At 38.8% G+C, this 27,461-nt stretch overlaps 1 protein-coding gene across 1 annotated transcript; it reads right to left on the reverse strand.

The window, feature by feature from the left end:
* Positions 1-447: 447 nt before the first annotated feature.
* On the reverse strand, positions 448-25,479 carry LOC114547897 (zinc finger protein 518A). The gene is made up of 3 exons (XM_028567417.1): positions 25,131-25,479; positions 21,701-21,779; positions 448-8,848 (listed from the first exon to the last, which is right to left on the reverse strand). Exon 3 carries the CDS (start codon positions 8,826-8,828, stop codon positions 4,686-4,688), a length of 4,143 nt encoding a protein of 1,380 aa, XP_028423218.1. The 5' UTR covers positions 8,829-8,848; positions 21,701-21,779; positions 25,131-25,479; the 3' UTR covers positions 448-4,685.
* Between the last annotated feature and the right edge of the window lie 1,982 nt (positions 25,480-27,461).

The following is a 27,461-nucleotide window of genomic DNA, read 5'->3' on the forward strand; positions in this document are numbered from 1 at the left end:
TCCAACTTGGAATCATTTCAAAAATTAAATTCCAATGGAATTTTTTTTTTTTTTTATTGGAATCATGTGGAAATATTTGGTTTTGAATCTGATCATTGTTCCACATTTAACATGCGCATGTTTGGGTTTCCGTAGCGACCACCAAACTTCCAGGAGCTTGTGTTGTGTGCGTTGTTTTACGTTGAAATTCACTATTGAATCAAAATAAAATGTTCCTCTTATCGGTGAAATAAACATGTGACCTGTTTCAACTGAACTCCTCAAAGAATCAGAATTGATGAGAACCGGAATCAAAAGGAAGAATCGCAACTGGAATCAGAATTTTTAAAATCAAAATGATGCCAAACCCTAATCTGTATAGAGGGGTAATGAGAAAGTTGGGTGGAAAAAGTCATAAATACAATGTTATTGTTAAAATAAAAAAATGAACATGTACTGAACACTTAATTGTGTAAAACTTAGTAGGCGATTTTATTAATCGTATCCCAAAACTCAAAATTGTTATATACAGACATGAGTTCAATTCTAGTTTCAAGAATGACAAACCAATCATCAAAAAACTGAATCTCAACATTGGGATTGCAATGGCAAAAGTAAAACTATTAAGAACCTTTAGCTACTTTACATCCTGTTATTTTACCTCAAAGTATTGCATTCGTAAGCAATATTTTTGTTGTTGTAGCCCAAAGAGAGAAACACCAGCCACATGAATATTTTAAAATAGGAGATAACTTTAATCATTTAAACTAAGTTATAACTCTTATCCTTGTGATGTTAGACATTTTGCATGTTGAACGTCAAGTTGTGATTATTTTTTCACATCAATTATTTTTTATTTTTCCTACAAACAAAAACTGAACGTTAATTCGAGATTTATTCACTGGTAAATTTTCCTTAAATTGTATACAGTAGATTTAAAATAGCTTTTTTACTGGGTTGGGATGTTATTACATCTAAAGGGAACAAAACAAGATAGTTTGTTTTGGAAAAGGGACATTATGACCAAGGAAGTTAGCTTTCTGCAGCTGGCTAGGCTGGTTCGATTTAAGGAAAAGTTCAACATTTTGTAAAATAAGCTAATTTGCTTTCCTTCTTTACAAGAGTAAGATGAGAAGATGGATATCAATCGCATGTGGTTAGCCTAGGTTAGCATAAAGTTTGGAGGCAGGGGGGAAAAGGCTAGCCTGGCTTTGTCCACAGCAACCAACATCTCTAAAACTCACTGATCGACACGTTGACAGACAACAGTCTCTGCTTCCAGTCTTTATGCTAAGCTAGGCTAACCACAACCCAGGCTCCAGCTCTTACTTAACACGGACAGGTCAATCTTCTCGTCTCACGCTCTAGAAAAAAGGGAGTAAGAATATATCCCACATATGTTGAACATTTCCTATAAGAAAAGAACACCCCATGAAGCAAGGCCCTGACACACCAACCCGATAATCGGAGAGGTTGGTGACTCCAGTCTGTTCGGTGTGTTCTGTGCCGTTGTCAGTCAGAGGAGCCGTCGCCGTTCATTTTGGCCGGTTTAACTTGTTGAATCGGCCAGTGGGCGGTCGGACTCAATGACCAATCTGATTGGTAGAGTGCTAGCCCTTGACTAGCGAATCAGTGCACAAGAAAACCCGAGCTGACAAAGCCAGTATCTTCTTATTACTAGCCATCTTATTTTCTTCCGTTCAGCAAGTAATAACAGCGATCCTTCTTGACTACTATCACCTCTCTCTGATGGAAACAATGACTGACGACAGCGTGCTCTGTGTTTACTAGGTCTAGAGAGATGTTCCGTCGTTACCGGTTTTCAGTTTTTGGGCAACAATACAGATTAGCGTCGCCTGCTGTTATGGAGACGTATTACGTCTCACGCACGCGCAGAGCGTACGCTCAAGTCGTCATCGCTTCGATGTGTTCAGAGGCACTTTTTTTTACCTTGAGGAGCCGACTGATCAGTCCGACTGCCTTTTCTGCCGACAGTTGGGTTGGTGTGTCAGAGCCTGAATGCTTGTTTGGTTTCATTGGTAAGTCACAAAAATGAGTGGAATGTAGTTACTACTCATGCTACATTTGTAAGAGTTTTACAGGAAATGATTTCATGGAAATTCCCCTAATGTACAACAAAATGTCCTGCTGATTGGAGCGGTTGATTAAAATTAACATTTAGCAAATGCTGGTTAAACGCCGGACCTGCTGAGGTCAGAACTTCATCAATTGGAGGCTGGCTTTTTAGATCCATTTTGAGAGTATAAAAACATTAGCATGGCTTGCATTGATCAGTCACTTGCATATTGAACGGAATAAAACGGCACAGTTCGATTATCATGTAATACAATCATTAAAACCCATGAAGAAACGCAAAGCCCATGTCCTGTTGCAATTAAAAAAAAAAAAGGGGCAATGTAACATTAAAACATATGTATGTACAACATACTGGACTTGATGACGCCAGTGAGCCAATATATAGTACAACATTAATGCAATAACAGGTGAAAGCTGATGCAAACACATGGATTAAGTTCAGAGCTCCTACAACACCTAAAAAGTCTACAGAGCATAAAAAGAAATGAGACAGTAACTATCCAATAACCTCTGAATGTATTTGATACCAATGAAAAACTTTTTATTGAATTAAGAAAAGTTTAAAAAGGTATGAAAATGTCTGTTTTTATCTGGGGTATCTGCACTTTCTTATAAGCAAATTACTATTGAAACATTTACGTTTTTATATACCCCCTCGTCTATTCATGTAAAGTTTAAGAACTTTCCGCCGTCGCATTTTTTACTTCTGGGGTGATCCAGCCAACCCCTTGCATCATAAAAATGACCTTTGTCCTTATTCTAATCAGCACTAACACAGGTTCAATATTTCCATTCCCCAAAGGGTTGTGGTAAGGGTCCAAGTGCCTACAATTAGTTGTTGTGTAGGAAGACAGGGTTCGACATCATTGGATAAGCCTTCCAGCGGCTTAAAGGACATACTCCCATTCTTTCCTGAAAGGCTTTTAATATAAAATATCTGCAGGAAGCGTTGAGTAAACAATCCAAAAAAAAGTTCAACCAAAAGCAATTGGAAATTTGTTATATTATTGTTTGAGACTTGGGCCATTATTCTAATAGAATTTACAGTAAATGTTGGACCTAGAGCTCAAGCGATTAGTAGAGCAACAGAAAAATAATCAGCAACAATTTTGACAATCAACTAACCGTTAAATAAAAAATAAAGAAAAAACGCCAAACATTGCCTCGTTCCAGTTTCTAAAGAAAATGTTTTTCTGCTTCCTCGTATTACGTGAGATAAAAGTCCGAACATCTTTGGGTTTGGAAGTGTTTGTCACACAAAACTAAGACATCCGATGACTTTACCTTGGTCTTAAGAAAATAGACATTTTTTACTATATTCTAACATTTAATAGACCAAATGATTGACTAATCGAGAAGATATTTGACAGATTCATCGATCGGGAATTTAATTGTTGGTTGCAGCCCTAGTTGATATTACTTATTGACACGTGTTATACTACAATTACAAATGATTAAAAGAATACAGCTATTTTATCAACTTTGGCATCGTAAAGGTTTCGAAGTGGATGTCAAATCTTACACTCAAGCCCTGTGACAACACTTGACTAACATTTCTATGTTGTTTCTGGCAGATTTTCATATTATGTTTTTCTTGATGTTCCTGCATCATAATCTTCTTCAGTGAACAAACATTGCGACTCACGAAAAAAGTAATCTGAAAGCAAATTCACAGGACCTTTAAGATCTATAGTAAATGCGGAAATCAAATAGGATTCATATGAATCACAACATGACGAGTAAACAGTCTGATCTGCTGACAACAATATTGTTGCATGGAAACTGCATAGGGTGCAAAATGGGCTGATCTGTATTTCTCAAGTACTGACAGGGAGCATGGTTAACAGATATAGGATTTCTCTTTTCAGCAAAAGTAATTTATAAAACTATCCGTCTATTTGCAACACTTGGCAGATTTAAGAGATTACTGTGAAAAATATCTTCTCTAGTTATGACAAGCGCATGCTACAGGTTGACAACATCCTGACAAGGAAACCGTAAACTAACCCTGAAGATAAAATGGAGTAAAATGACATCACCTTCAATTAAAACATCATACAAAATGGAATAATTTGGACCAGAACATTTTCAAAAGCGCAAAACAAAAAGTAATTTGTCTACAAGCTTTAGAGTTAGGCCTAATCTATACAAATAGTTTCTTGTCCTCATGTGCAGGCCCAGGATAATAAAATAATATAGAAAAGTCCCTTAAACTAGGCCTCTGCTTTTTTGAAATTAATGAGCAAAAATGACAAACCAGATTAATATGAAATCACCTGAGTAATTTAATTCAGCTCTACTCACAACTTTGCTGATATTGTCCCCTTTCTTTAAGCTAGTGCTCTTACCACAGCTCTTAATTACAGTGTACCATTTTCACAGTTCAATTTGACCTGTGCATGCATGATATAAATCATGCTTGCAGTACATCATTTACCAGAAAATGCACCTATGAAAAGATAAACTACAATTTACTGAGGAATATGTATTTACAGGAACAGAATTTTAACAAACGTAGAGTGGAAGGTCATTAAAAAATATACAACTTAAAACCATTTGTTCCACCTCAGAGACAGAATTGCTTTCATTTCAAAGTAGATGGAAAACTTTCAGAACAGTTTATTCCAGTCTCTAGTTGCCTCCATGAGGTGTCGCTGGCCATGGCCAATCCAATCTTCTTGGCTGTTGAAGAGCCGACCACAAAACCAGCAGTCAAACACCACAGGCTCTTGACTACAACCTGACAGTTTTTTCACTACCTCATACTTTTTTTTGCTTTTTTTCCTCAACTTCAGTTTCAAGAGGAATCGCTCTCGGACAGAACTCTGAACTGGCCGGGGTCTTGGATCATCGCTGTGAGACGATGCACCTTTGGTCGAGGAATTCTTCCATAGAGTACCGAGCTCAGCGAGAGCTTGGATTGTTTTCTGAGACAGAGAGACCTTAGTAACAGCACCTTTGTACCGGTTAACTACCTTCATGACATTGGCCACTTCGGGAATGTCAGCATCTGGATGATTGAGCACCACTACAGGTTGGTATCTACGAGGGCATTTGACCTGCTGTAGAGAACTGAATGGGGCAAGCCTTAGTGTTCTTTCAACTTCTTTGGCTACAGGCTTCCATAACACAGTAGTCTCTTTCTCAGTCAGTACTTTATTTGAGAGTCTTCTAGCTTTATGCACAGTTGATGGAAGCTCGTCAAATAATGGTTTCCTGCGCCTTTTCCTTTGGCTTGGAGGCCGAATCGGCCTTGGGGCTAGGATAGGTTTCGCTGCTTCACACGATTGTACCTTTACATTCATCTGAGAGGGTGAAATGCAAGATTCCTTGATATCTTTCTGTGCAGTATTTTGTATGGTGATCAATTTCTTTACTCCATTGGAGGAATTTGCATTAGTTTTGTTTGAGGACACCAGAAAACACTGGGTTTGAGGTCTGGTGGCCAAAAACAAAGGTTGACTGCTTGAGGTGGGAGCACCACTTGTAAGAAGGCTACCAGTAGGAGTGACAATTTTAAAAATGACTTTGTTCCCAGTACCGTCACTGGTTCGGCTACACGGAGTCCCAGTCTTTGAGTCTTGGTTGTTCAACTTCAAGCCTGATTTGGGTGGAGATATGTATCGGAGCAAGAATGCCTGGCGACCAGTCTGCAGGGTGCTGGGTTTGTCTGCAGAGCTCACAGGCACGGCCAGAACTGGCCGTGAGTTCAGTGGGAGTTGTGTATTTGCCAGACTGAGGCCGGGAGCACTGGGGGTTTGAACAAACGGAACGGACCTCTGTACCAAATAGCAAGTTGGCTGTGTCTTTGCGGTTTTGTCTGTAGGTGCATTATGTGGTGTGCTTGAGAAGAGTACAGGACCCTTAAAACCTTGGCTGTTGATAAGGTAGTGATTTGAGGTGGTGCTAACACCTGGTTGAACAGCAGAGAGAAGTGTTGTCCCTTTTTCAGCAGCTCCTGCCTTTGGTGCAGATACACCCATCTTCCTGCTGTTTGGAGTAAGGGTTACTCCAGTAGGGTTACTTGATCTTTCTAACCCTGACTTCATATAAGATACATTGATCTGAGGATTTCCAGAATTGGTTATCAGTTTAAAACCTGGAGTGGCCTTGAGCTGAACCGGCATGGCAAATTGATTCTCAGTAGTTCTCAGGAGTACTGACTGCTTTCCCTCTGGCAACTGAAGAATTCGTAGAGTTGTTTTTGCCGGTTTTGAAGAATCATTACTTGAACTTGAAGATCCAACTCTTTCCTTATTAAGTTGTTGGTTAATGATTGCATCTGAATGTTCCTCCACAAAACTGCCCAAAGAACTTGAACCAATCTTTGTTTCTGACCGTTTGTTAGATATAGGAATGCTCTCCTCCTCAATTTTGATAATATTAAAGTCTTGGAGCACTGACTCAGGATTTTCATCCTCAGTGGCAGGATCATCAACACTAGCGATGCACGCATCAACCTCAATGTCACTATCTGACACCTTTTCTTGATTTGAGTCTTCTCCATTGCCACTTTCTGTGAATGGCTCTGGCGACTCAGCCAATGTCAAGCTAAACTGTGATGATTCACAAACACTTTCTTTGTCTACTGAATGTTCAGACATATTATCAAAGTTTTGGGTAGTGTTTGGGGAGGTGCCAAATGTTTCCTTGGAATAATTGTGAAAAGTAAATACTTCTTGGTTTGGTGAATTTTGTGTGCAGTTTTCTGATCCCATGGCACTTTCTCTGCGGCTACCTGGAGTGGATAGGGATGACTCTGATGGAGGTGCTGGATTAGTCGAAAGCTTTTTTAAATTTTGCTTGTTTTTATGTTCAATGTCAGTTTTAACCTGATCAGTTTTTTTTGGAGTACTCTGAGAAGATTGGTCATCATTTTCTATAGTGTTAAAGGGGGAGTTCCCTTTGTGTTCGTCAATGGGTTTGTCTGTTACTGTATCAGTCATCAATAACTCATCTGCAGCCCCACAGTTTTCAATAGTGTCTTTGGAGACTTGTTTGGAATGCAATGTGTCCTGAGCGGTGACCTTACCAGCACACATTGTTGAAGTATTACTGATTTGAGAACCACTATGGCAGGTTGCGTCAGAGTTAAATGTTGCAGAGACAGAGTTATTATCAAACTTACTTCTCTGGGACCAGGTTGTTTGACTTGGGTGACTCTGGTCATCCCCATGAGCAATCTCATTTGTCATGGGATATAGCGTATCCGCACAAGTCGAAGACCTACCTATTAAAGGATTAGTTTTCTCGCCAACATCGTCTCGAGGTGGGGTGGAATCAAGGTTGCAAACAGAGGTTTCCTCCTCCTCAAGCTTCACTTTTACTGCCATAATATCGTCTTGAGTCATCTGTGTGCAAGATCCACTTTTTGGTGAAAGAGCAGAACAATGTGATGGTAAGTTCTTGCTATGTGAGCTTTCCCCATTCTCATGAGAGACTTTACTTTTTTCCAACGCAGGATTTGGTGCAGAGGATCCCACATCTTCAACAAATGTATGGTTTTGAGCGGATGAATCTTGCTTTGCTGTTGGTATTACTTTGAGAACTAAATGTTTTTTGCCATCAACCATCTTGAATCCCATCACTTTGGTTGTACAGTTGGGGGGAAGAGAGATTTTGTTCTTAACCATCAAAACAGTCAGTCCATTAGGATTGGTGTGACTTGTAGCATCAGAACTTGCAGAGTTGTCATATTCCTGTAACACTACAGGCATGGAGTGCTCTGTATTATGAGAGCTTTTGCTCCAATTTTTGTTTTCCTTTTTTGCAACAGTCCCATCCACAAAGTGGTGGGTCTCCTCGAACGATATCTCTGTTTTCATTAGTCTGCCATTTTGGTTTGGTAAACTCCCAGAAAGACAGTTCAGTTTTGATATCCTCTGAGCCTCCTGTGATTCACCACTCTTTTTCAACAAAAGTTTCAGGCTTGCAGATGAATTTGCTGAAATGCTGCTGTCATCTATAGCCTTCCATGCATTCCTTCTCTCAACCTCTTCTTTGTGAACAGCTGCTGTGTGTTTTTTAAGATACTCGCCTCTTGTTGCACCATATCCACAGATCTGACAAGTAAAAGGGAATGTTCCCGAGTGAGCTTTCATATGCTTCTGGTGATCTTCTTCGTTCAAGCTGATATGTCTGCATTTTGAGCACTTCCAATGGCTCTCATTATGATGATGGATGTGCTGGACGAATGTTCCTGCATCCACAGTTGTAAACTCACACCAGTCACAGTTAAACTGTCCATTTAGACTGTGACACATGATGTAGTGTCTGGTAAGCAAAAGCAGGGAGTACTGAACATCATTGTTGCAAAGCTCACATGTAACTAGAGTATTCCTGTGCTCAATCCGATGACGTTGAAGAGCAGGGAACTCGTTTGTGGAAAAACCGCACAGGTCACAAGGGTATGTAGGAAGAGTTCCATTATGGGCCGCTCGAAAATGTTTGAAGAGATCATTGGGGCTATATGTGGAATCATCTTTACACACAGAGCATCCAAAACTCAGAATCTTTCCAGAGAAAACAGCCCCCTGCTGAATTTTACAATGGGATTTATTGTGAGTTTGTCTATCTTTCGTGATGGAACTCCCATGTTCTTTAATGGAGGATTCTTCAGCATTATTGAAGGGTGACCCATCTGTCACTTCTCTGAAATGCTTATACACAAAGTCTTTTACCTTTTCTTCCCCTATTACTGATATGTTGCAGTTTTTGGCAGGATCATGAGGTATTGTGAGGTCTTCTTCCATAGTTGTAAATCTACAGATATCTGCAAGAGAAATAAACAAATGTGTTTTTATTAGCACATTAAGAAGCATCCCACTTACTCTAAATGCATTTAACATTGCTGTATAGCAGAACAACTAAATCTATTATCTATGTACTACAGTGCACCTGTCCAATGGGCATGATAATCCCTGTTCCAAATAGATACAGGGCCATTGGTGATCAGGTGTATCATTTCATGCCCACTTAAACAAACCACACAGGTTTTGCTGCAGCATTTAAGAGTGGAGGTGGGCCACCTTGAAATAAAGACTCTCTACTAACATCACAAGAATTTTATATAATTTTATAAAATACAAAAACATTAACAGAACACAGAGGATATGCTATGTCATACGTTGAAGCTGTGGTAGGCAGTAGGGATGTAATGATACACTCAACACCCGATTCAATACGATTCACAATTTTAAGTTCACAATACGATTTTCTCACAATAATGTTAACAGAATGAGCTGCAGACAAATTACCTTTTATGTAAACTGTGCTAAACAACAGAAATTGTATTTTATTCTCGAATAACAAAACTTAAATAAAAAAAAAAAAAATTAGATTTTTAAAACAAATCCCACACCAAATAACTAAATAAAGAGGAAAAAATATCTTCAAATAAACTAAGAAGACAGTGACGCCTGAAGTCAGACAAGTGAAATCAAAAGTGGATTACGCCCTAGGCCGTTTCAAAATTGCATCGCAATTCATTTATTACACATTTATATAGATTTTTAAGCAATTCACGATGATCGTTACATCCCTAGTAGGCAGTATATTTTGCCATTGTTGGGGAAATAATTCCATTATAATCTTTCATCATATTGTTATAAGTGTTCTGAGAGAAAACTAAAACTCTGCACCTTCTCTTGATTCGGTTTTCAGGCTTCAGAAAATCTAGCATGACGGGGGACATTGGCCAATCACAGGTCATTCAGAGAGAGGGCATTCCTATTGGCTGTTCTGCATATGCAGTGAGCGGAGACAGATCTGCGGGAAGAGGTCTTATTCCACTTTAACTTTGGTCGTGGTTTTTTTTGCTTTCTAAATACTGCAGCTTTAAATGCTCTATATGTAATGAAGGGGACTATTGTGTAGGCCATAATCAACTAAACAAATTGTGCATGATGTGGAATACAGCAGGACCTGAGTGGCTTAAGCTCCACTAAACATTCCACAGTTCTGGGGATAAAGCCTGTATACCAACCCTGTACACCAGGGGTTCTCAAACTCATTACTCAGTCCACATCTCATTTTTTTTTCAAGGTCAGAGGTCCGGAACGATGGGCAATAACGAACTAACAATCAGCTCACTTATGACTTTTAAGCAAGATGGGCTTAGATTTGTAGATCTCAAAAGTAGCTCAATGTATTGGAAGAAGGCAAAGCCTGTGCTCCCACAATGAGAAATGCATCAGGTGCTACCAGTGGCACAGCGGCGGAACAACCTTACACACTTTATAACTAGGGATGAAACTGCAAAAAAAAAAAAAAATTTAAAAAAAACTGAATTAAATTAAAAAGAATGTGTATATCATTAAAACCGTGTCATTAAAAATTTCATATAACAATTATAGTGACAAATGATCACGGTTATCAGTGCTATCGCGGTTTTGGTAAAATGTGCTGAAAAAAAGTACTAAAACACACAAAAATAATTTAACCAAGTTTTATATTGAAAATCATTACAGCATTATGCACTTTTTGTTTGCATATACGTTCAAATAATGTAGACAACACTTTGGCATAATAAAAACCCCATTAAAATGTTGAGGAAATTATTTCTGCTATATTCAAAGAAACAGGTATAAAAGAAAACTAAAAAGTTATCTTAACTGTGAAAAAAAAAAAAAAACATGAGAAAAAATAAGATTTCAAAAAGGATTGGAAGGGGGGGTCCCACAGGCGAGACGGCGAGCTTTTGCTTTGGAAGTGTTGTTTCTTCAGTTTTTTTGAGCCGGCACAGCGCTGTGAAAACATAAACTTACGATCAGCTGTTATCAGAGGACGCAGGTGAGGGAAACAAGAAATAAAAACAGAAACTCTGAAAATGAAACTGCCAATACGCTCATTGACAGTCATTAAGTCGTTAATAATTGTACAATTACCCATAATAAGTATATCTTAATATAAAGCAAGGAATGTCTGTCTGTGAGTGTGTCAATCACAAATTTCAAGAACACTTGGGTGTATAGCTAGCCTGGGTAAACCCTGACGAACTTCCAGCAAATTTGAGATTTGCACTGCAAATCAGTCTGGCGAAGAGCCCATTCAAACCCATTTCCAATGTCCCCAAAATCGAGGCACCAATCACAACCGCTGAGGCGGGCTTTACACCAATCACAACCGTTGAGGCGGGCTTTACGTGATGACGATAGCGCAGCGACGGCGAGCAGCTTTTTGTTTACATTCAACATGACGGCTACCGAAGCCGTGCTTCACGTGCTCGGCCACGACCGGCAGGTCAGTGTGACATATGCCGATTCCATGCCGGTCAACGCTACAATTAACTGACAACATAAGTTATACGAGTTACAGTTCTCAAGGATGCATGCACACACGGACGCGACAGCACAGTCTCTTTTTCCTTTCTCTCAACTTTGAGAGAACTGAGAGGGGTCTGGTGTCAGCCAGGCTAGTGTATTGCTGAGTACCCAATGAAGTGTTGAATTTGGTGCAATTTGTAAACGCACAATCAATATTAATAAACTGAATAAAACTAAGTAACCGCAGCAGCAAGGCCAAAATGTGAAGTGGTTGCTTTAATTCTTTTCCTAGGATGGCGAAGGCATGACCCACCCTACTCTGCATCTGATTGGCTTACTCTTGTATTCATACCCTAACCAATTTCACTCCTCATGACTAAATCTAACCAATCCAACCAACTAAGGCAACTAGTACTGTACAAATTACAAAAAGTTTACGTTACAAATTAATAACACTAATGACGTGACTGCCGGCAAATGACCTTTAACAGCAGTTTATATGTCAAAGCAAGTGACTAATTTCAACTCTAATATAATGCTGGATAGTTTAATGAATAATAATGCATCATCATTTAATTGTAATTTAATCTAAGTAAGGAATCTGCAGCGTAACCAGTAACATTTCTCTGTCAGGTAAATGTAGTAGTACAATGTTTTCCACTGAGGTAGAAACACAGTAAGGAGTATTCAGTTGAGTTGCATATCGTTTCATCCCAATGACTTTACACTTGGCAGGTGTATTGCTCAGGAATCAAGGGAGTGCAGTGTGAAGTCGATACGATGAGCCGTAATCTGCAATGCTGCAAGCAGCACATCTGCGGGCCAAGCAATCATCCCACTCCGAACGGGCAACTATGGTTGGGTACCGAACTCAGTACTTTTTTGGATACAGACCGAATAACGTCGGTACTACCGAGGACTGATTCACGTAAAATCAAACGGTGCCAACTTTCAGTACCCGACAGCGCGAGCATATCTGTCCACACACCCTGTGCTTGATTAGCAGGTGATTAAAACACAACATACACTACAGCAGATCAAACATGGTTCAAAATAGTTATTTTGGTCCCGTCTAAAAAAACAAAAACAAATTGAAAAACAAATAAATAACTAAAAACATAATTTGTGCCACACTATGCAGAACACAACACATACCTTGTCAAGAAGACCTCTATAAAGTTTCAGAACTCTAGTCCTAACCTAATGGGAGCCAGGGAGTAGGGCTGGGCGATAAAACGATAATATGTCTCGCGATAGACACGTAATCATTATCAATAGAAAATGCGTTCAATAAAACGTTCGATAACTTGTTTGTTGGTCCCCACCAATACTGGTAATACCACAAACTTGTTTTACCACCTTAGCCGCGCTCACCCTTTGGAGCACAGCCGTATTCGCCAGCAACGTCCAACAACATCTGCAGCTGAAACACCGCACAAGCAGCAGAGCACCATGGAGAGGTACTTTACTAAACGCTACAACGGAGGCAGACATGCTGAGCACTGTCCAGAAGCCTGGTTACCAACCTAGCACTAAACCTGCCGAAAATAGTTCTTCTCAGGTTTCAGGTTTCTTATATTTAACACTTTGCCCTATTTTATTACACTTAATTAAGCATTTCTTACTTATTCTTTAATTTTAATGTTAAGAGAATTGTTAAGTGTTCATTGTGATTTTAGACTTATGTTTACATTTTAACTATTTGAGTGTTTTCCATGGTTGTGTTGACATTTCTGCCTTTATAACTGAGGGGATTATAATCAGAGGAAGGTTAAGTTTAAAATAAAAATGTTTAAATTTAATATATTTTTCTCCTGGTCCTTATTTTAAATAGGTCACAAAAAATATCAATAATTATCGATATGACCGATATGATATTGTGATACAGGTTTCAGACATATCGCCCAGCCCTACAAGGGAGTTTTCAGTATTTAGTATTACCGGTGTCACTGGCATGCTAAAACCTCTCCAAGTGACCACATTTTGCTAAATGCTTTTACTCATTTCTAGGCTATTAGAAAAAACAATAAATATAATAATAAAGACTTAAAATGACTTACAAAACCTTTTTACAGTCATTTGAACACTGTTGAACATATCTTTTCTCATAAATCACATGTATGTGCCTGCTGGCTCTGGGAGGTGGGACTTCGCTCTGGTGCGCATTCATTTGGACTGGCTCCCATTGGATGTTCCTATCATGCTACAGTATATACCGTTGGAAAGGGATTGTGATTGGCTACAATTGCCATGACTGACGTGTTGATAGCCAATGACAGCTTTTTCTAAGATGGCTGCTCAGAGAGATGACGCAGCGTATTGACGCTCCACAGTGGGAGTGCTTGCTGGACGTCGGGGGCTGTCCCGGGGTGAAAACTAAACAGAAAAAGGTGGGGATAGTTCCATTGTGTAAGCAGCAACCTGAAGAAAACAAACATACCCGGTAACACGGTGCAGGGCGACCCGGTGGATGTTAACAGGTTAAAAAAACTGAAGAAAAAACTGGCAAAAAAAAGGTCTGAAAGTGAACGTGCTCTGAACGGCCGCACGCTGAACAGGCACTATTGTAGTATGCTGTATTATAAAACTGAAAAATGTTGAACCCACTCTGCCCCTCACACTTGGAGGAAACACTGTTATTTGCAGCACACCAAAAAGCCAAAATAAAGATATCGAGAGACACTTAGTCAAAACAGAATCCCTCTAGTCTGCATACCAACGTTGTCAGTGCAGAACAGGTGACACACATTGCTTGGCAAGTATGCTGCCTGCTCACTGCAGGCTCAATCAGAGAAACACATTCCACTAATCAGAACACTCTTGAGTCTCTTCTTCCTGTTTGCATGCAAATTAACTCACTGACATTAAATTGACAGCATAACGCTGTCTCTTTGACCTAGACTTCTGATCTCTTTTGAGCCGGAAGCATTCCGGGAAACTTGCTCAATTGCTAAGTGTAAGACATTACAGTTTGGGTCTTAAATATAACATAAAAATTAAGTAGAAATAAAGGAAACAATGAAGAACCAAAAACCCTGAAGAACCACCATGTTAAAAATAAAACAAATAAAACACGAGAGCTTCTTCAACAAAAGAATGATTTAGACCAACCCAGCATGGCGCTCATTTGGTCCATGACCTGACAACTGTTCCTGTTTATATTTCACTGTAGTACACAACAGCACCATGCAGTCAAAGCTAGGGCTGGGCAACATAAATATTATATCGACACCAATATATGAGACTAGATATCATCTCAAATTTTGGATATCGTAATATTGTGATGTGACAAATGTTGTCTTTTCATGGTTTTACAGGCTGCATTGTTCTAGCTGTTCTGTTTTTTGCCTTTATCCACTTAGTCATTATATCCACATTATGGGTGTTTATTTAAAATCTCATTGTGTACATTTTTTGTGAAAGCACGAATAGTCAACCCTACAATATAGCTGCAATAGACAATAAATATCAAAAATATTGTGATATTTGATTTTCTCCATATCGCCCAGCTCTAGTCAAAGCTAACCAGCGAAGAGTAAACAAATAAAGAAGAGCTTAAACAATGTCCAACTGTATGAGATAGATAGAGTATCAAGGAGACAAGGACCCCTATTAGCCCATGGCCCACCCACACAGGTGTTTCCTTTGTTTGATAGGACCCTCTGATCAGGACTGTGAAGACTGGATACATTATTAGCTTCAACTAAACAATCCAGTACAACAGCTCTGCCACATATTCAACCTTTAAAATGACGCCGGCGTTAATGACAGCCAGAGTAACTGAATGACAGGTCAAATTTTAACTTGTCGGTTAAAGGATTTGCTGTAGCCAGTGTCAGTAATCGGCAGAAGATCGTTTGTGAAGGATAAAGCTCCACTTTGAACTCTGTACCAATGTGAGTGGACAGAGTTTCTGTAGTTCCCAACAGAGTGATGTTCATATCAATAACTGCATTTGATAAATGTAATGGTTTTGAACCAATATACTGTAGGGATCGACCGATACTGGTTTTTCAAGGCCGATACCGATTATTAGTAGTAGCAATGGGCGATAGAAACGATATGCAATATAAACAATACAAAATTGGCCTACGATAGAGATTTTAATTATATTGCACTATCGCGATTTTAGAGCCACGAGCTGCAACCGGCTGCAATGCATCATCGTCATCTTGAGTGAACACGTGAAACGGAGGAGCTGGTGAGAAAACCGGTGCAACATCCATTATTTGGACTTGGTTCGGATTTAAGCCGCTACGACAGCCCTGTGGTCGAGCTGTACCGTGGAGCCTTTCACCAGCCTGACCATTCACTATATAACTATATGACGATTGGAATCTTGGCAGCCGGTGTTTGCAGATGTTATACTTCCCCGCTGAACATACGGCCGTGTGTGTGTGTGTGTGTGTGTGTGTGTGTGTGTGTAATGGTATAGTCTAATGTATTTTAGCGGGTATACTGTACTATATAAATATATGGACCAGAGTGGACATATTAAAGTGGGGCATCTGGATGTCCTACCCCTGGGAAATTTTGAGCGTCAAAAGACTTAATTTCCTTCATTCTGATACACTTTAATACACCAATTTACAGTGGAAATCTCTTTATTTAGACTATGCGAAGGAAAACACAGATGGCAATTCAAAATATATTAAACATATAATGGAAAGTATGTTGTTACGTGTCATTACGCATTTTTAAGTGGGTATATGGTAGGTCTGCAACAATGAATCGATAAAATTTGATTATTAAAAAAGTTGGCAACGCATTTCATTATTGATCCGTTGTGTCGCGCAACTATTAAGCGGAGATAAAAAAAGATTAATTTGAGCGCAGAGCAAAAGAAAAGAAAAAAAAGCAGAGCGGGGGTAGAGGAAATACGGAGAGAGACCGGATAGAGACCGGAGAGAGCCTTAACGTTGTTCTGAAACACTCGGCGGAGGCAGAGAAATCAGTACGACCTAAGGCATCCAAGGTGTGGGAGCATTTCACACTAAATAAATTGAAAACGTGTTAATTGCAAGATAAGAAAAAGTGACACGGCATGGCACGGGCGCACCACGGTGATGAGTCAGCACCTAAAACGTAAACATGTTGGAGTCCTTGATGAGGAGGAAGGGAGATCAACAGCAGGGTAAAGTCACTACACAATCTTACTTTTTCCCCCTCGTTATCCAGCTTCACAAGCATGACAAGCTAGCGTTAGCTTGTTAATAACAGTAGTAAAGCCGGGGGGGGGGGTATAGTTTACAAGACTAAAGACAGTTTTATTCATTCGCCTTTCTTGGCCCATTCATTTTTCAATCCGTTATCATATATTCTGTGCTTTGTCCCGTATCAGTGTTGTACTTTAATTTCATTTTAAAGTTCTTTTATAGCACTTGGACATCTTAAGCGGTGTTTAAATGTGGTGTATAAATTAACTTAACTTGCACTTACTACAGTGATGGTAATAATTTAATGAATAAGCTTCAAGTGAACTAATTAATCGATTATTAAAGTAATTGTTAGTTGCAGCCCTAGTATAAGCGTTCTTAGTGGCTATACTGTGTATACTTACATATCACGTAGACTACACCAATGTGTGTGTTTGTGTAAACAAGTGTGCTCTGTCACTGTTTTGCACTTTTGACTGTCTATGGCATGGCACTACTGTAAAGATACTTTTTCTTTAGTTGGCATATATGAGCCTTATACTGGAAGTATCTTCTTTAAATTGTTATAAATTATTGTGCTTTCATTTTGCACTTTATTATGTTTTCATTTGAAGTATCTGTGCACTAGACTTTATTAAACTAGACTCTATTTAAAATAGCCATGCCTAATACTGGAAGTATTTCCATTATTCACAGTATCCGTTCCTTTATTAACAAGACACCAGTTTTTATTTCATTAAGAGAACAAAATGTTTAAAACCAAATGTGTTACATTAGGCTGCAGGTAACAAACTGTTTGAAATATGTTGTTATTTAAAGTATCTGTGCATCTTTGCCTAATACTGAAAGCATTTTCAGTACAGTGTCTGTTCCTTAACTAAAGAGACACCAGGTTTTCCTGTTCTCTGCATGTTACAGAGCTACATCTTGAACCAAGGACTTAAACTAACTAAGTGTAGTGCCTTTTAGAATGCTTTCCACTAAAGGAAAGAAACCCAATACTTGAAGCTTTTTCTTTGTTAAAGTCTCTGCAACTAGTGTACTTGAATTTAATTTTATTTATCTACAACATTGTGTTGTATAATTACAGTTTTGCACAATAAATGTTCTCAAAACCACATACTACGTTTCTTTCTCTTTTAAAACAGAAATACATTTAGCAGTTTGGCTTTCCTTAGGGTCTATGTAACCTGGTCTGAAATGGTTAGATTATAATTGATATATCGTGATATATACCGTTATCGCAAGAGGATGCAATATATATCGCAATATGGATTTTAGGCCATATCGCCCATCCCTAATTAGTAGTTAATGGAACCGATAACTGATATTTGGAACCAATATGCATATACAGTGAAAATGAAAATCTTTAAGTCAAAATTAAGATTTTGAAAGATTACAAACTTCAACACAAAACTTTTGAAATTGTTTAAGCTATTATTTAATAAATTAGAAACTTTCAAAATAATAAGAGAGTCAGATAGTTTGGGGGGGCATTAAGTCAGACTCCGTGATGAGTGAAACTGAAGCAGAGGCACAGAAACAGAGCTGTAGCAGAGCCAAAGTAGAACACTTTTAAATTCATTAACTCTATCTGTTTTCAGGTCAATAAAACACTGATAGACAATCTGCAAACTGCCAAAAAAAAAAAAACACCCCGATAATCAGCCAGGGCCGATACTCGGTCTATCCCTAATATACTGGCAACTCTGTTTATTAGGTCTACCTAGCCAAGTCTAATCCAACATTCTACCTTCATCAAGATTATAATGTGCTTCTTCAAATTGTTTTAGAGAGGTGGTCATTCAACTGTATGATCATTTTGGAGGATGTAGTTTGTGGTGCTGGTGAACTGTACCCATACAGCTGATGTTACGTGGTGAACGTAATCGTGGGTTAGCCCAGCGCTGTTAACTGCGGTCAAAACAATCATACTAAAAATAATAAGCGTGTTAAAGGCCGTTGTAACCTTATAACGTTGCCGTACGGTTTAGCCACCAAGCATTAGCATGAGCCACTGATCAACATAGCACATCGTAGTATGCTGGATCAACATTGAAATATCTCATTAAATTAGGTCTCTACTAGGGATGCACAATTAATCGCAACTGTATCGAAATCGCAATATGGACTAGTGCAATATCCAAATCGCAGGGGGGCGCAATATTTGTTAATGGCAAAATATGTGTCCTATCTTTCTGAATTAAGTATTGTGGTGCTGCAGAGATGTCCCTACAAAATGTATCCTACATACTAAAGAAAACTATTTCTTTCAATGTTACCATATTTTCCGGACTATAAGTCGCACTTTTTTTCCTACTTTGGCTGGTCCTGCGACTTATAGTCAGGTGCGACTTTAATAATTTAACATGTTTTTACATGTTAATTCATACTGAAAACATTACCGTCTACAGCCGCGAGAGGGCGCTCTAGGCTTGTGACAACTAGAACGCTCCTCCTAAAGACAACTGAGAAAGAAAAGAGATAACAAACTGCAGGTAGTAAAATATGCAGCCGAAAACGCTAATCGAGCAGCAGAAACAGAGTTTGAAATGAGGGAGAAACTTATGAGGGAGACCGGCGAAAAGGTGACTCTTACTGCAACGAAGAAAACAAAGAAAGCTAATCGGCTAATCGTGGGCTGAAAGCAAGACGGCCAGAGCTGGAGGAACGAGTCGGGAGGGGCTCGTCAACAGTGCAGTTACGTCTCCACGCCTTTTAATTAGTGGTGCACGATATATCGGCCGCCGATATAATATCGGCCGATATGGTCATTTTTTTTACACATCGGTATCGTTCCGATGTCAAAATAGGGCAGAGGAATAGAGTGTGTAGGCTTAGATGTGAGTGTGTGAGAATTTAGATTTAAATCTGACCTGTGGAGGGCAGTAATACGCTTAACAGCGTCTATACTGCTGAAATCAGAAGAAGAAGAAGAAAAAGTGTGGGCGGGGATGTTGGTTTTTGCAGACGGAATCTGCCGCGAAGTGGGACACTGGAAACTTTAGTAGACCACCGGCTCTCGGTGGGCGGGGGAGAGATGAATGTTCGGAAGTAAGAGGTTGCTGTTCGGTTGCTGCGGCCCGCCGTACAGGTTAGTTTGACCTGATCAATCCTGTTTGCAAGTGTCTGCTCATTAGACAACAAACTGGAGTACATCCAACTTAAACCAAACTCCCATCGCGAGTTCAGAGACTACTGTATTTTTCTTGTTGTGGAAACATGTCGCCGGGTAAGAGTGGAGATTTTGTTAACACGGACTTGTGCAGAAATTAGCTGCTTGTATCCAACTAAATGCTAACTGCTGGGGAAGTTTGTGACTAGTAAATTCCGACCGTTCTACATTTCACGCAAATTTACAACTGTGTTTATAATCTGCTACATTTAGCTATTGCACACACACGTAAAGTTCAGCTAATGCATACTAGCATTAGCGCTTGGTTGACTGTAAACACCTGTTTCGTATGTCGTTTTTATACATTTTAAATGTGTAACCATTACAGCCACAGTGAAATGTTGTTTCGTGTATATGGTTGAAATGACAATAAAACACATTTGGGTTGAGTTGAATGCTGCCTCACTGTCGGTCTGTAGGTGGATGTGGCTTGGGAGTAGAGTCTAAGCAGCGAAGCAAGTGCATTCTGGGATTTGGTGTCTTTCATCCATATGAGCAAAAACGCATTTTATGGCTTATCTCGGCCTAGAAGGCACCAATTTCTATAATTTCAAGGGTTAGGCCTAACCTTTAAGTACTTGGCAGTTACTGTACTTCCAGTTCAGACTGCAAAAGCCAGTGTCTGTTCAGTCCAGTTTTTTCTGGCTCCATTTTCACATTTTACCTCTTTCAATACTTTTGGCTTTGGCCATTTAAGGCCTACTACTGTACTTTAAAGTTTTGAACTGTTGTACAATGTTCACAGAATACAGTGACTTGGTCTCAAGTGAGTTAGATGTTTATTGTGAATACTCAGGGTTGGCTTATTCATAGTGTGAATTCAGGACACACTTGTATCCTTTTAAAAATGTATTTTTATATAAATATTTAGATTTTCTTCTGAAATTCTGATGACAGTCATATTTTGCACACAGGTAAAGGTGCCCAATATCAGTGATTTCTGAAAATAAATCACAAAAGTAAAAAAAATGCCTTTTGGAAAATAATTCCTTAGTTGATTATCATAAAAAATGTGTTCTATTCAGAGATATCGACATCAGTAAATATCGGTATCGGCCATAACAGCAATATTAATATCGGTTATCGGCCACAATTTTCAAATCGGTGCATCACTACTTTTAATACATCCATGCTCCACGCCCTGGTAGCTAGTTGTTCTGTGTGCTATTGTATAGTTCAATAACTGTTAATGTGTTACGTTAACATACCGGACACCTACCGTATTCAGCGTATTGTTCTGTGTGCTATTGTGTAGTTGAATAACTCTTGTATTTATAATCTAAATAAATGCGACTTATAGTCCGGTGCAATTTATATGTTTTTTTTCTCTTCATGACGCATTTTTTGACTGATGCGACTTATACTCCGGAGCGACTTATAGTCCAAAAAATACGGTAATCATTTTCAATGAAAATGAGAATAATGATACAAAAACCAGCATTCCCTCCAATATCGTGAATCATATCGCAATCACAATATCAGTCAAAGTAATTGCAATAGATCTTTTCCTCAAATCGTGCAGCCCTAATCTCTACTGTATTACTGTGCTGCCAAGTGGGATGTAATTAATGAAAAAAATTAAGTGTGGCAGAAAGAATTATGCGTTACAGAACTTAATTCTTTGACATTGTATGATTTACAATTACTCTTGAAAGTATCATCTGGTGTTTTCAGGCGTTTCCTGTGTTTTGCCAGAAGTTAGAGCAACTAGAGGGGTTTAACGTTAGGCGACCAAACGACACACTGGGTCATTAATAAAAATGACTGATTTCTCTGGGTTTGAATATTTGGGATAATGTAAGTACACAACTAAACAAAATATAAAACATAGGTATAGTTGTTTTTAGACATTTTGAATGCAGCAATATTACATATCTTTTAATTTGAAAAGGTGGTAGTGCCACAACACCACCCACAGGTTACTCAATTTATAAAACGTTATTTTCAGATTGTAAGGCCCACACAGAAATTACAGCTTTATTGCTAAGTAAGAATAAATGGCAAAAATAAGTTTAATAAGCAGTTATTACCTGTACTCTTTCAGGCCAAACTCAAACATTAATGCATGTCGTGTCTGAAGAAGAGGAGCATGTAGTGTGGCCCCGGTGCCTGTAAGACAAAAGAAGCATACTATTACAACTTCAAGTGTAATATTATATTAACTGTACAGTTTTCGCTTTTAAATACTACTAATTGAGTGAGTGGTTTAAATGAAAATATTTGTGGAGAACATCTCGTTGAACAAAATGTGAGAATAAACCCTTGTTTTGTCACACATCTTGTATGGTGATTTAACCCCAAAGTATCAATGTTGACATATTAGTTTCATGTTACTGTTTAATGTTATGAATATGAAAGGGTCTCCTATCAACAGAAACCAGTAGGCAATGGCTCTGCTGAATGTCATGCCATGTGAACTGCCGTTCATACCATGTTATTGAGTGACCTGTAAAAACACACACACACGCACTTAGGATGTTGGTGACATGTTTCACCTTCATACATTTCCATTAAACATAGTGTTTTTACATCTAACAGCAGAAAACAACTCTTTTTGTCCTACTGAACTGTTGCTATAAAACGGTGGGATATTGGCTATTGAAACAGCTCAGGCGATCAAGACTTAAGGTACCCTCTGGAGTTTTTGACCTCTAGTGTTATAGAGCAGTCTTTTATGAGAGGGATTTTTTTTTTTTTTTTGTCTTGTGCACGCACAATCGGACACGTGCATGTGGGTGATGCGATACACTTCCTGCCAATAGTTTTGCACTAATCAGATGTAAAGGCGGCGTTAACAGCCAAGAAACACAGCAATGTGCCAGCAATGACAGGAAAGAAGAAAAAAAGGAAACTAGTAAACATGGATGTAAACAATGCCTGATTTAAAATACTTTCATTGAAAGGAATAATTAGCTTTGAAGAAGGAAATGGACACCGTTTGTTAGGGCTTAAAAATACACACAATGCATAACAAAAACTATTATAACTGTATCCCTCCTTTTCATTTTTGTTGCTATGAACGTGTATAGAGTCAAGTTCCAAAAACTAGTCTAGCTTAAGCGCAACAGTCCGATTCACTTATATAATTACAATTTGGCACATCTAAACAAAATCATTAATTACCATCAACATTCATACCCCTTAAGACCTTGGCTAATGTTAGCAATTAATTGCGGTTAAACAAAGAAACCGCCAATACGTAAAATAAATTGACAATTAGACAACTATATAATAATTGTTACAGGCCTACTGATAGCAAGATCAGTTATACCTACTTTGTACCAATCATATTTATAATCATAGTAGTGTTAGAGCAAAAACAGGAAAATACCCTTTACAAGATCACTTTCACAAGTGAGACAAGCTGTACAAATACATGAAAATTGAACCAGTGCTGTGAAGGCCATAATAAGGGCAGAGCTAACGCAGTGTTACATGTGGAGCTGAAATGATTAATGGAAAAGTCAAATGACAGAAAATTAATCAGCAACAAATTTGATAATTGATTACTCATTTAAGTTAGGCTATTATCTACGAAACAATCTTCTCAACAATCAAATTTGATAACTTAATTGCAGTACAATTCATTATTTAAACAGGCAATAGTCTTTTCTATTCCACACATTCTTCTTCCTTGTCAAAATCTTGCACCTATATTACCCACAATGCAACCGACTGCTAACAGTTCGGTCAGAGACTTGGGCGCATTATGCAAGTAGCAGCTAGCATAGCATGGAGCTTCTGGCCCGCAGCAGAGATGATGAGCTACAACGGTCATACGTGTAGTCTTCAAACCCAACCGATGGTGACTAAAGTAACTGTCCAAGTATCACTTGGACATTGTGTCAGACTTCACACAGCTCCCTCTGGAGACGCTAAAGGCTTTATACAACGTGTTTACATCTATACAGTAGTACTCCCAACATCTGGAAACAGACTTTGATGTGGAAAACTGGTGTTCCCATTTAATATCTTTGGCTTTTGGAATGTTAAGACAAATAACAAGCAGGGTGAAGACATCACCTCGGCTTTGGGAAATTGAAACAGGCATTTTCCTCCGCAATTTTCTTTTTCTTCTATATTTGGCAATGTAGGAAAGCTTTTTTGGGCACCTCTTTTGTTGGGCAGGTGCGTAGGATATGATCAAAAGTAGCAGATCAAAAAGTTTCAAGAAAATCCCGCACACTGACCATTACGCAAGCAGTAATTTATTTAGAAGAAAAATACAATGTTTCGGTCTCAGACCATCAGGTAAATTCCTGGTCTTCTATATTTGGAAATTTTATTGGACCAAGCAATTAATCAATTGTTCAGCAGATAAGTTAATGGGAATTTCAAAGATATACTATGTGTGGAGCAGTCATTTAAGTATGTACTGTTTTTTATGTTTTGTAACCCCACAGAGTAACTTTTACACTTAAATGAGTTAGCCTTGATTCCACTGAACTGACAATGACAGAGTAATAGATTAGTAATATATACCTGATATAGAGGCAAATAGGCCAAATCACATACATAAAGTGCAACAGGGTGTGCTCTTGAAAACACACAGGATGTTGATTATAGGCATTTTCATCCCAATTCAACATTACACTTATAAAATATTAATGAAAGGTCAGGGAACCGGGATTAGACTTCAACTTCATACTCTCAGTCGGCTGTAAACCCAGGGAGGAAGCCATGTTGGGGGGAAAAATGGCTGCCATGATTTTATGACTTATCTGCACCAGCTACTTCAGTCTAAGAAAATGTAATTTCTGCTAACAGTGTCTTCACAAACACTTAGGCTGACTTAAATAATGTATATCAATAACATAGGCCTACTTGAAAACATGATGGAAATTATATGTATTACATATACAGGAGATAAGCCTACTTAGCTTTTAATATTTCTAATAAAACTGGATATAGGAAACTAATAGTGTAATGAGACGGAGTAGGACATTAGTGAACACCTGGACTGCAGACAAGTGGGCTAGTTTAGGCCAACACCATCTAAAGGGGATAGATAAATGAAGCATGGAGATGAGAGAAAAAGTTGCATCGTCTCATAACTGCAATTCCACTCAGCCTCAGTAACACAGCACAGGGACAACAACGTGTTGCAAAAATATGAATCTCATCCTTAACCATACAATTCGATATCCTTTTTTTTATATAATGTTTACTTGTTCCGAGTGACTTGCTCCATAGTCGCTTAAGTTTAGGAAACGCGAGGGAACGCTGCATCAGTGGAAGAATTAAAGGCTGTGGACAGACAGCAACAAAGGACTCCACAATGTACGCTGCGATATTAGATTTCACTGTGGCAATTTATATCTCGAAACACGGAAAACATTTGAGCTACTTCGCGATAATGTTAGTGTCTGTGGAGTTCAATAACCAGTTATTTTACATCAAAATAAAGCCCCCACCCACGCGAAGATATTTAAAGTTGCAGAAAAATGTGGTACTTCTTACTATGAACTCGATGGAAGTTCAGGCGGCGTCCCGTCAGCGTCCGACATTATAAAAAGGAGGTTAAGGTTGAAAAAACACCCAGCAGAAACATTTGCCTTCCTTCTCTTCTCTCTATGGAGCCACAGCGACGGCGGCCATGACAGTCCATCCGGGTACTAATGTGCTCTTGACACTCATGTAGAAGCGGATGAATATGTATTGCCTGTCAAACACTAAACTAGTGCCGTGAAGGGCATTTTTACGCAAAAACACAGTTAAAACAACTTTCACTCAAGTGAAAATATATATTGTATTTTACGAGCGGCCTATAACAACCTGACGGTGTTTTTGCAGCATGAGCCCTACGTCATTCGTTGCCTGTGTGTGTGTGTGTGTGTGTGTGTGTGTGTGTGTGTGTGTGTGTGTGTGTGTGTGTGTGTGTGTGTGTGTGTGTGTGTGTGTGTGTGTGTGTGTGTGTGTGTGTGTGTGTTGTGTCCTAGGTGGAAGAAGAAGCAATGAGCAGCAATGGCGGATACACGCAACTTCCTATTGAATGCGTTACATGTAGGCTAGGCTGAAATGCGTTCGTTTATCGCCGATGAAATTCTTTATTTTTCAGTTCTATATAGTCCTACCTATTATAGGCCTACATCATCTGTCTCTCTCTCAATCTTTATTTTTCTGTCTTTCTCTCCCTCTGTCTCATTCACACATCACATGCACACAAACTTACAATAGGCTAATGGAGCATGTGAAGCTCACACATTGTTACTTCATCGCCCTACATTGTAATATTGTCACACCAGCTATATTAGAACCAGTGGGTAATTCCATTTAAAGGTGTCAATTAAATCTATGTGTCTCTGCTTGACCTCCCTCATTCTCTCTGCCTCTTTATGTTTTGGTTGAGCATTATAACGGCTGCCATTATTATCCATTTGGACAGAGACACTACCATAGAGTTGACTATTCAATTGATCATGAGTCTGTTCAACCATAAGCAGGCTAGAGTATGTCACAAGGTCCATATTGTAGCTGCTCTGGTCTTTTGATCACGTCGCATGATCTTCATCAGCAGATGGACTTTGTTCAGGTGTTATGGAATTGCAGATGCTAATATTTCCTGTTTTTTTTTCAGGGAACTTTAAGGACCTTCCTGCTATGCAGGGTGTGGCACATATGAAGCAACTTCAACAAAACATTGAGGATTAAGCTGAAATTCTGTTGTTTTGTGTTCCTAGAAGCAGGGCCGTAGCACAGAAAAACATTCAGCCACATGTGGCATTTGTCATATTTAGGTTACTTTACAGTCTAGCCTCACTTTCTCCTCCTCCTTCCTTCACTTCTTCATCTACACCACCTTCAAAGCTTTTTTCACCTCCATCGCCTCTGCACTGCTTTCTGTCTCTAATTCAGCCTATATATTTGGTGCAAGAACAGATCTATCTAGAAGTATGAAGTATGATACAGCAATATAAATGTTAGATTGCTAAGTGTAGCCTATGTATTTTTACACATGATTAGAACCACTCAAGAAATAGGCTAAATATTACGAGTAGCTGACTGTTCCATTGTGGAAATTATGCAATAGAAAAGCCAGACTTTGTAAATATCTGCTATTTTCACCTTTCTCACATGTTAATGCAATAGTAACTTAACTAAATGTAAGGAGATTCAATACCAGCATGACGGGAAAGCAGCAGGCCTGGACACAATACAATAAAACCTACAAATATAGCCTGTATGAAATGTATTCATTTGTAATTACCTTTCTATTTACCCACCACTAATTTGTGATTAGCTAAAAGAAAACAACTTTACTGTCAGATCAGATGTTCAACCAGAACATTAGTCTGAGCAACATTATAGACCAGGGGTTTTCAATGTCTGAGACTGTGGGCCTCCCCTCAGACAAAGCTTTGAAAAATGTGCCTCCACTTTGAAAACCTCAGTTAAAGACCATCAGGGGCGTAGCACAAAATCCTGGGCCCTGTAAAAAGACATTCTCTATGGGCCCCTCCCCGCATTTACAGCTATTCATGCTAGCATCTTTTTGGGCCCTTCTCACATGAGGGCCCTGGGTACTCAGTCCCCACCAATTCTGTTCGGTGGTTTATGATGCTTTTCTATAATTTCTATTTGAGGACATGTATTCCTGAGATAGCACCATGCTGTTATGGCTCCATTAACAGAAACATACATTTGCAAACATGTTAAACAATTACAAAAACTTTATTCTACAACATTATAATGCTAATGTTCAAACCAGCGGTTATGGCATTAGCGTCTGTTCGTAGTACATTTCCATCTACAGTCTCTAACTGGAGTGATGTTACGCACTGTCAAGCCACA

This window comes from Perca flavescens, chromosome 21 (genome assembly GCF_004354835.1).
Source record: "Perca flavescens isolate YP-PL-M2 chromosome 21, PFLA_1.0, whole genome shotgun sequence".
In the NCBI taxonomy this organism is placed as follows: Eukaryota; Metazoa; Chordata; class Actinopteri; order Perciformes; family Percidae; genus Perca; species Perca flavescens.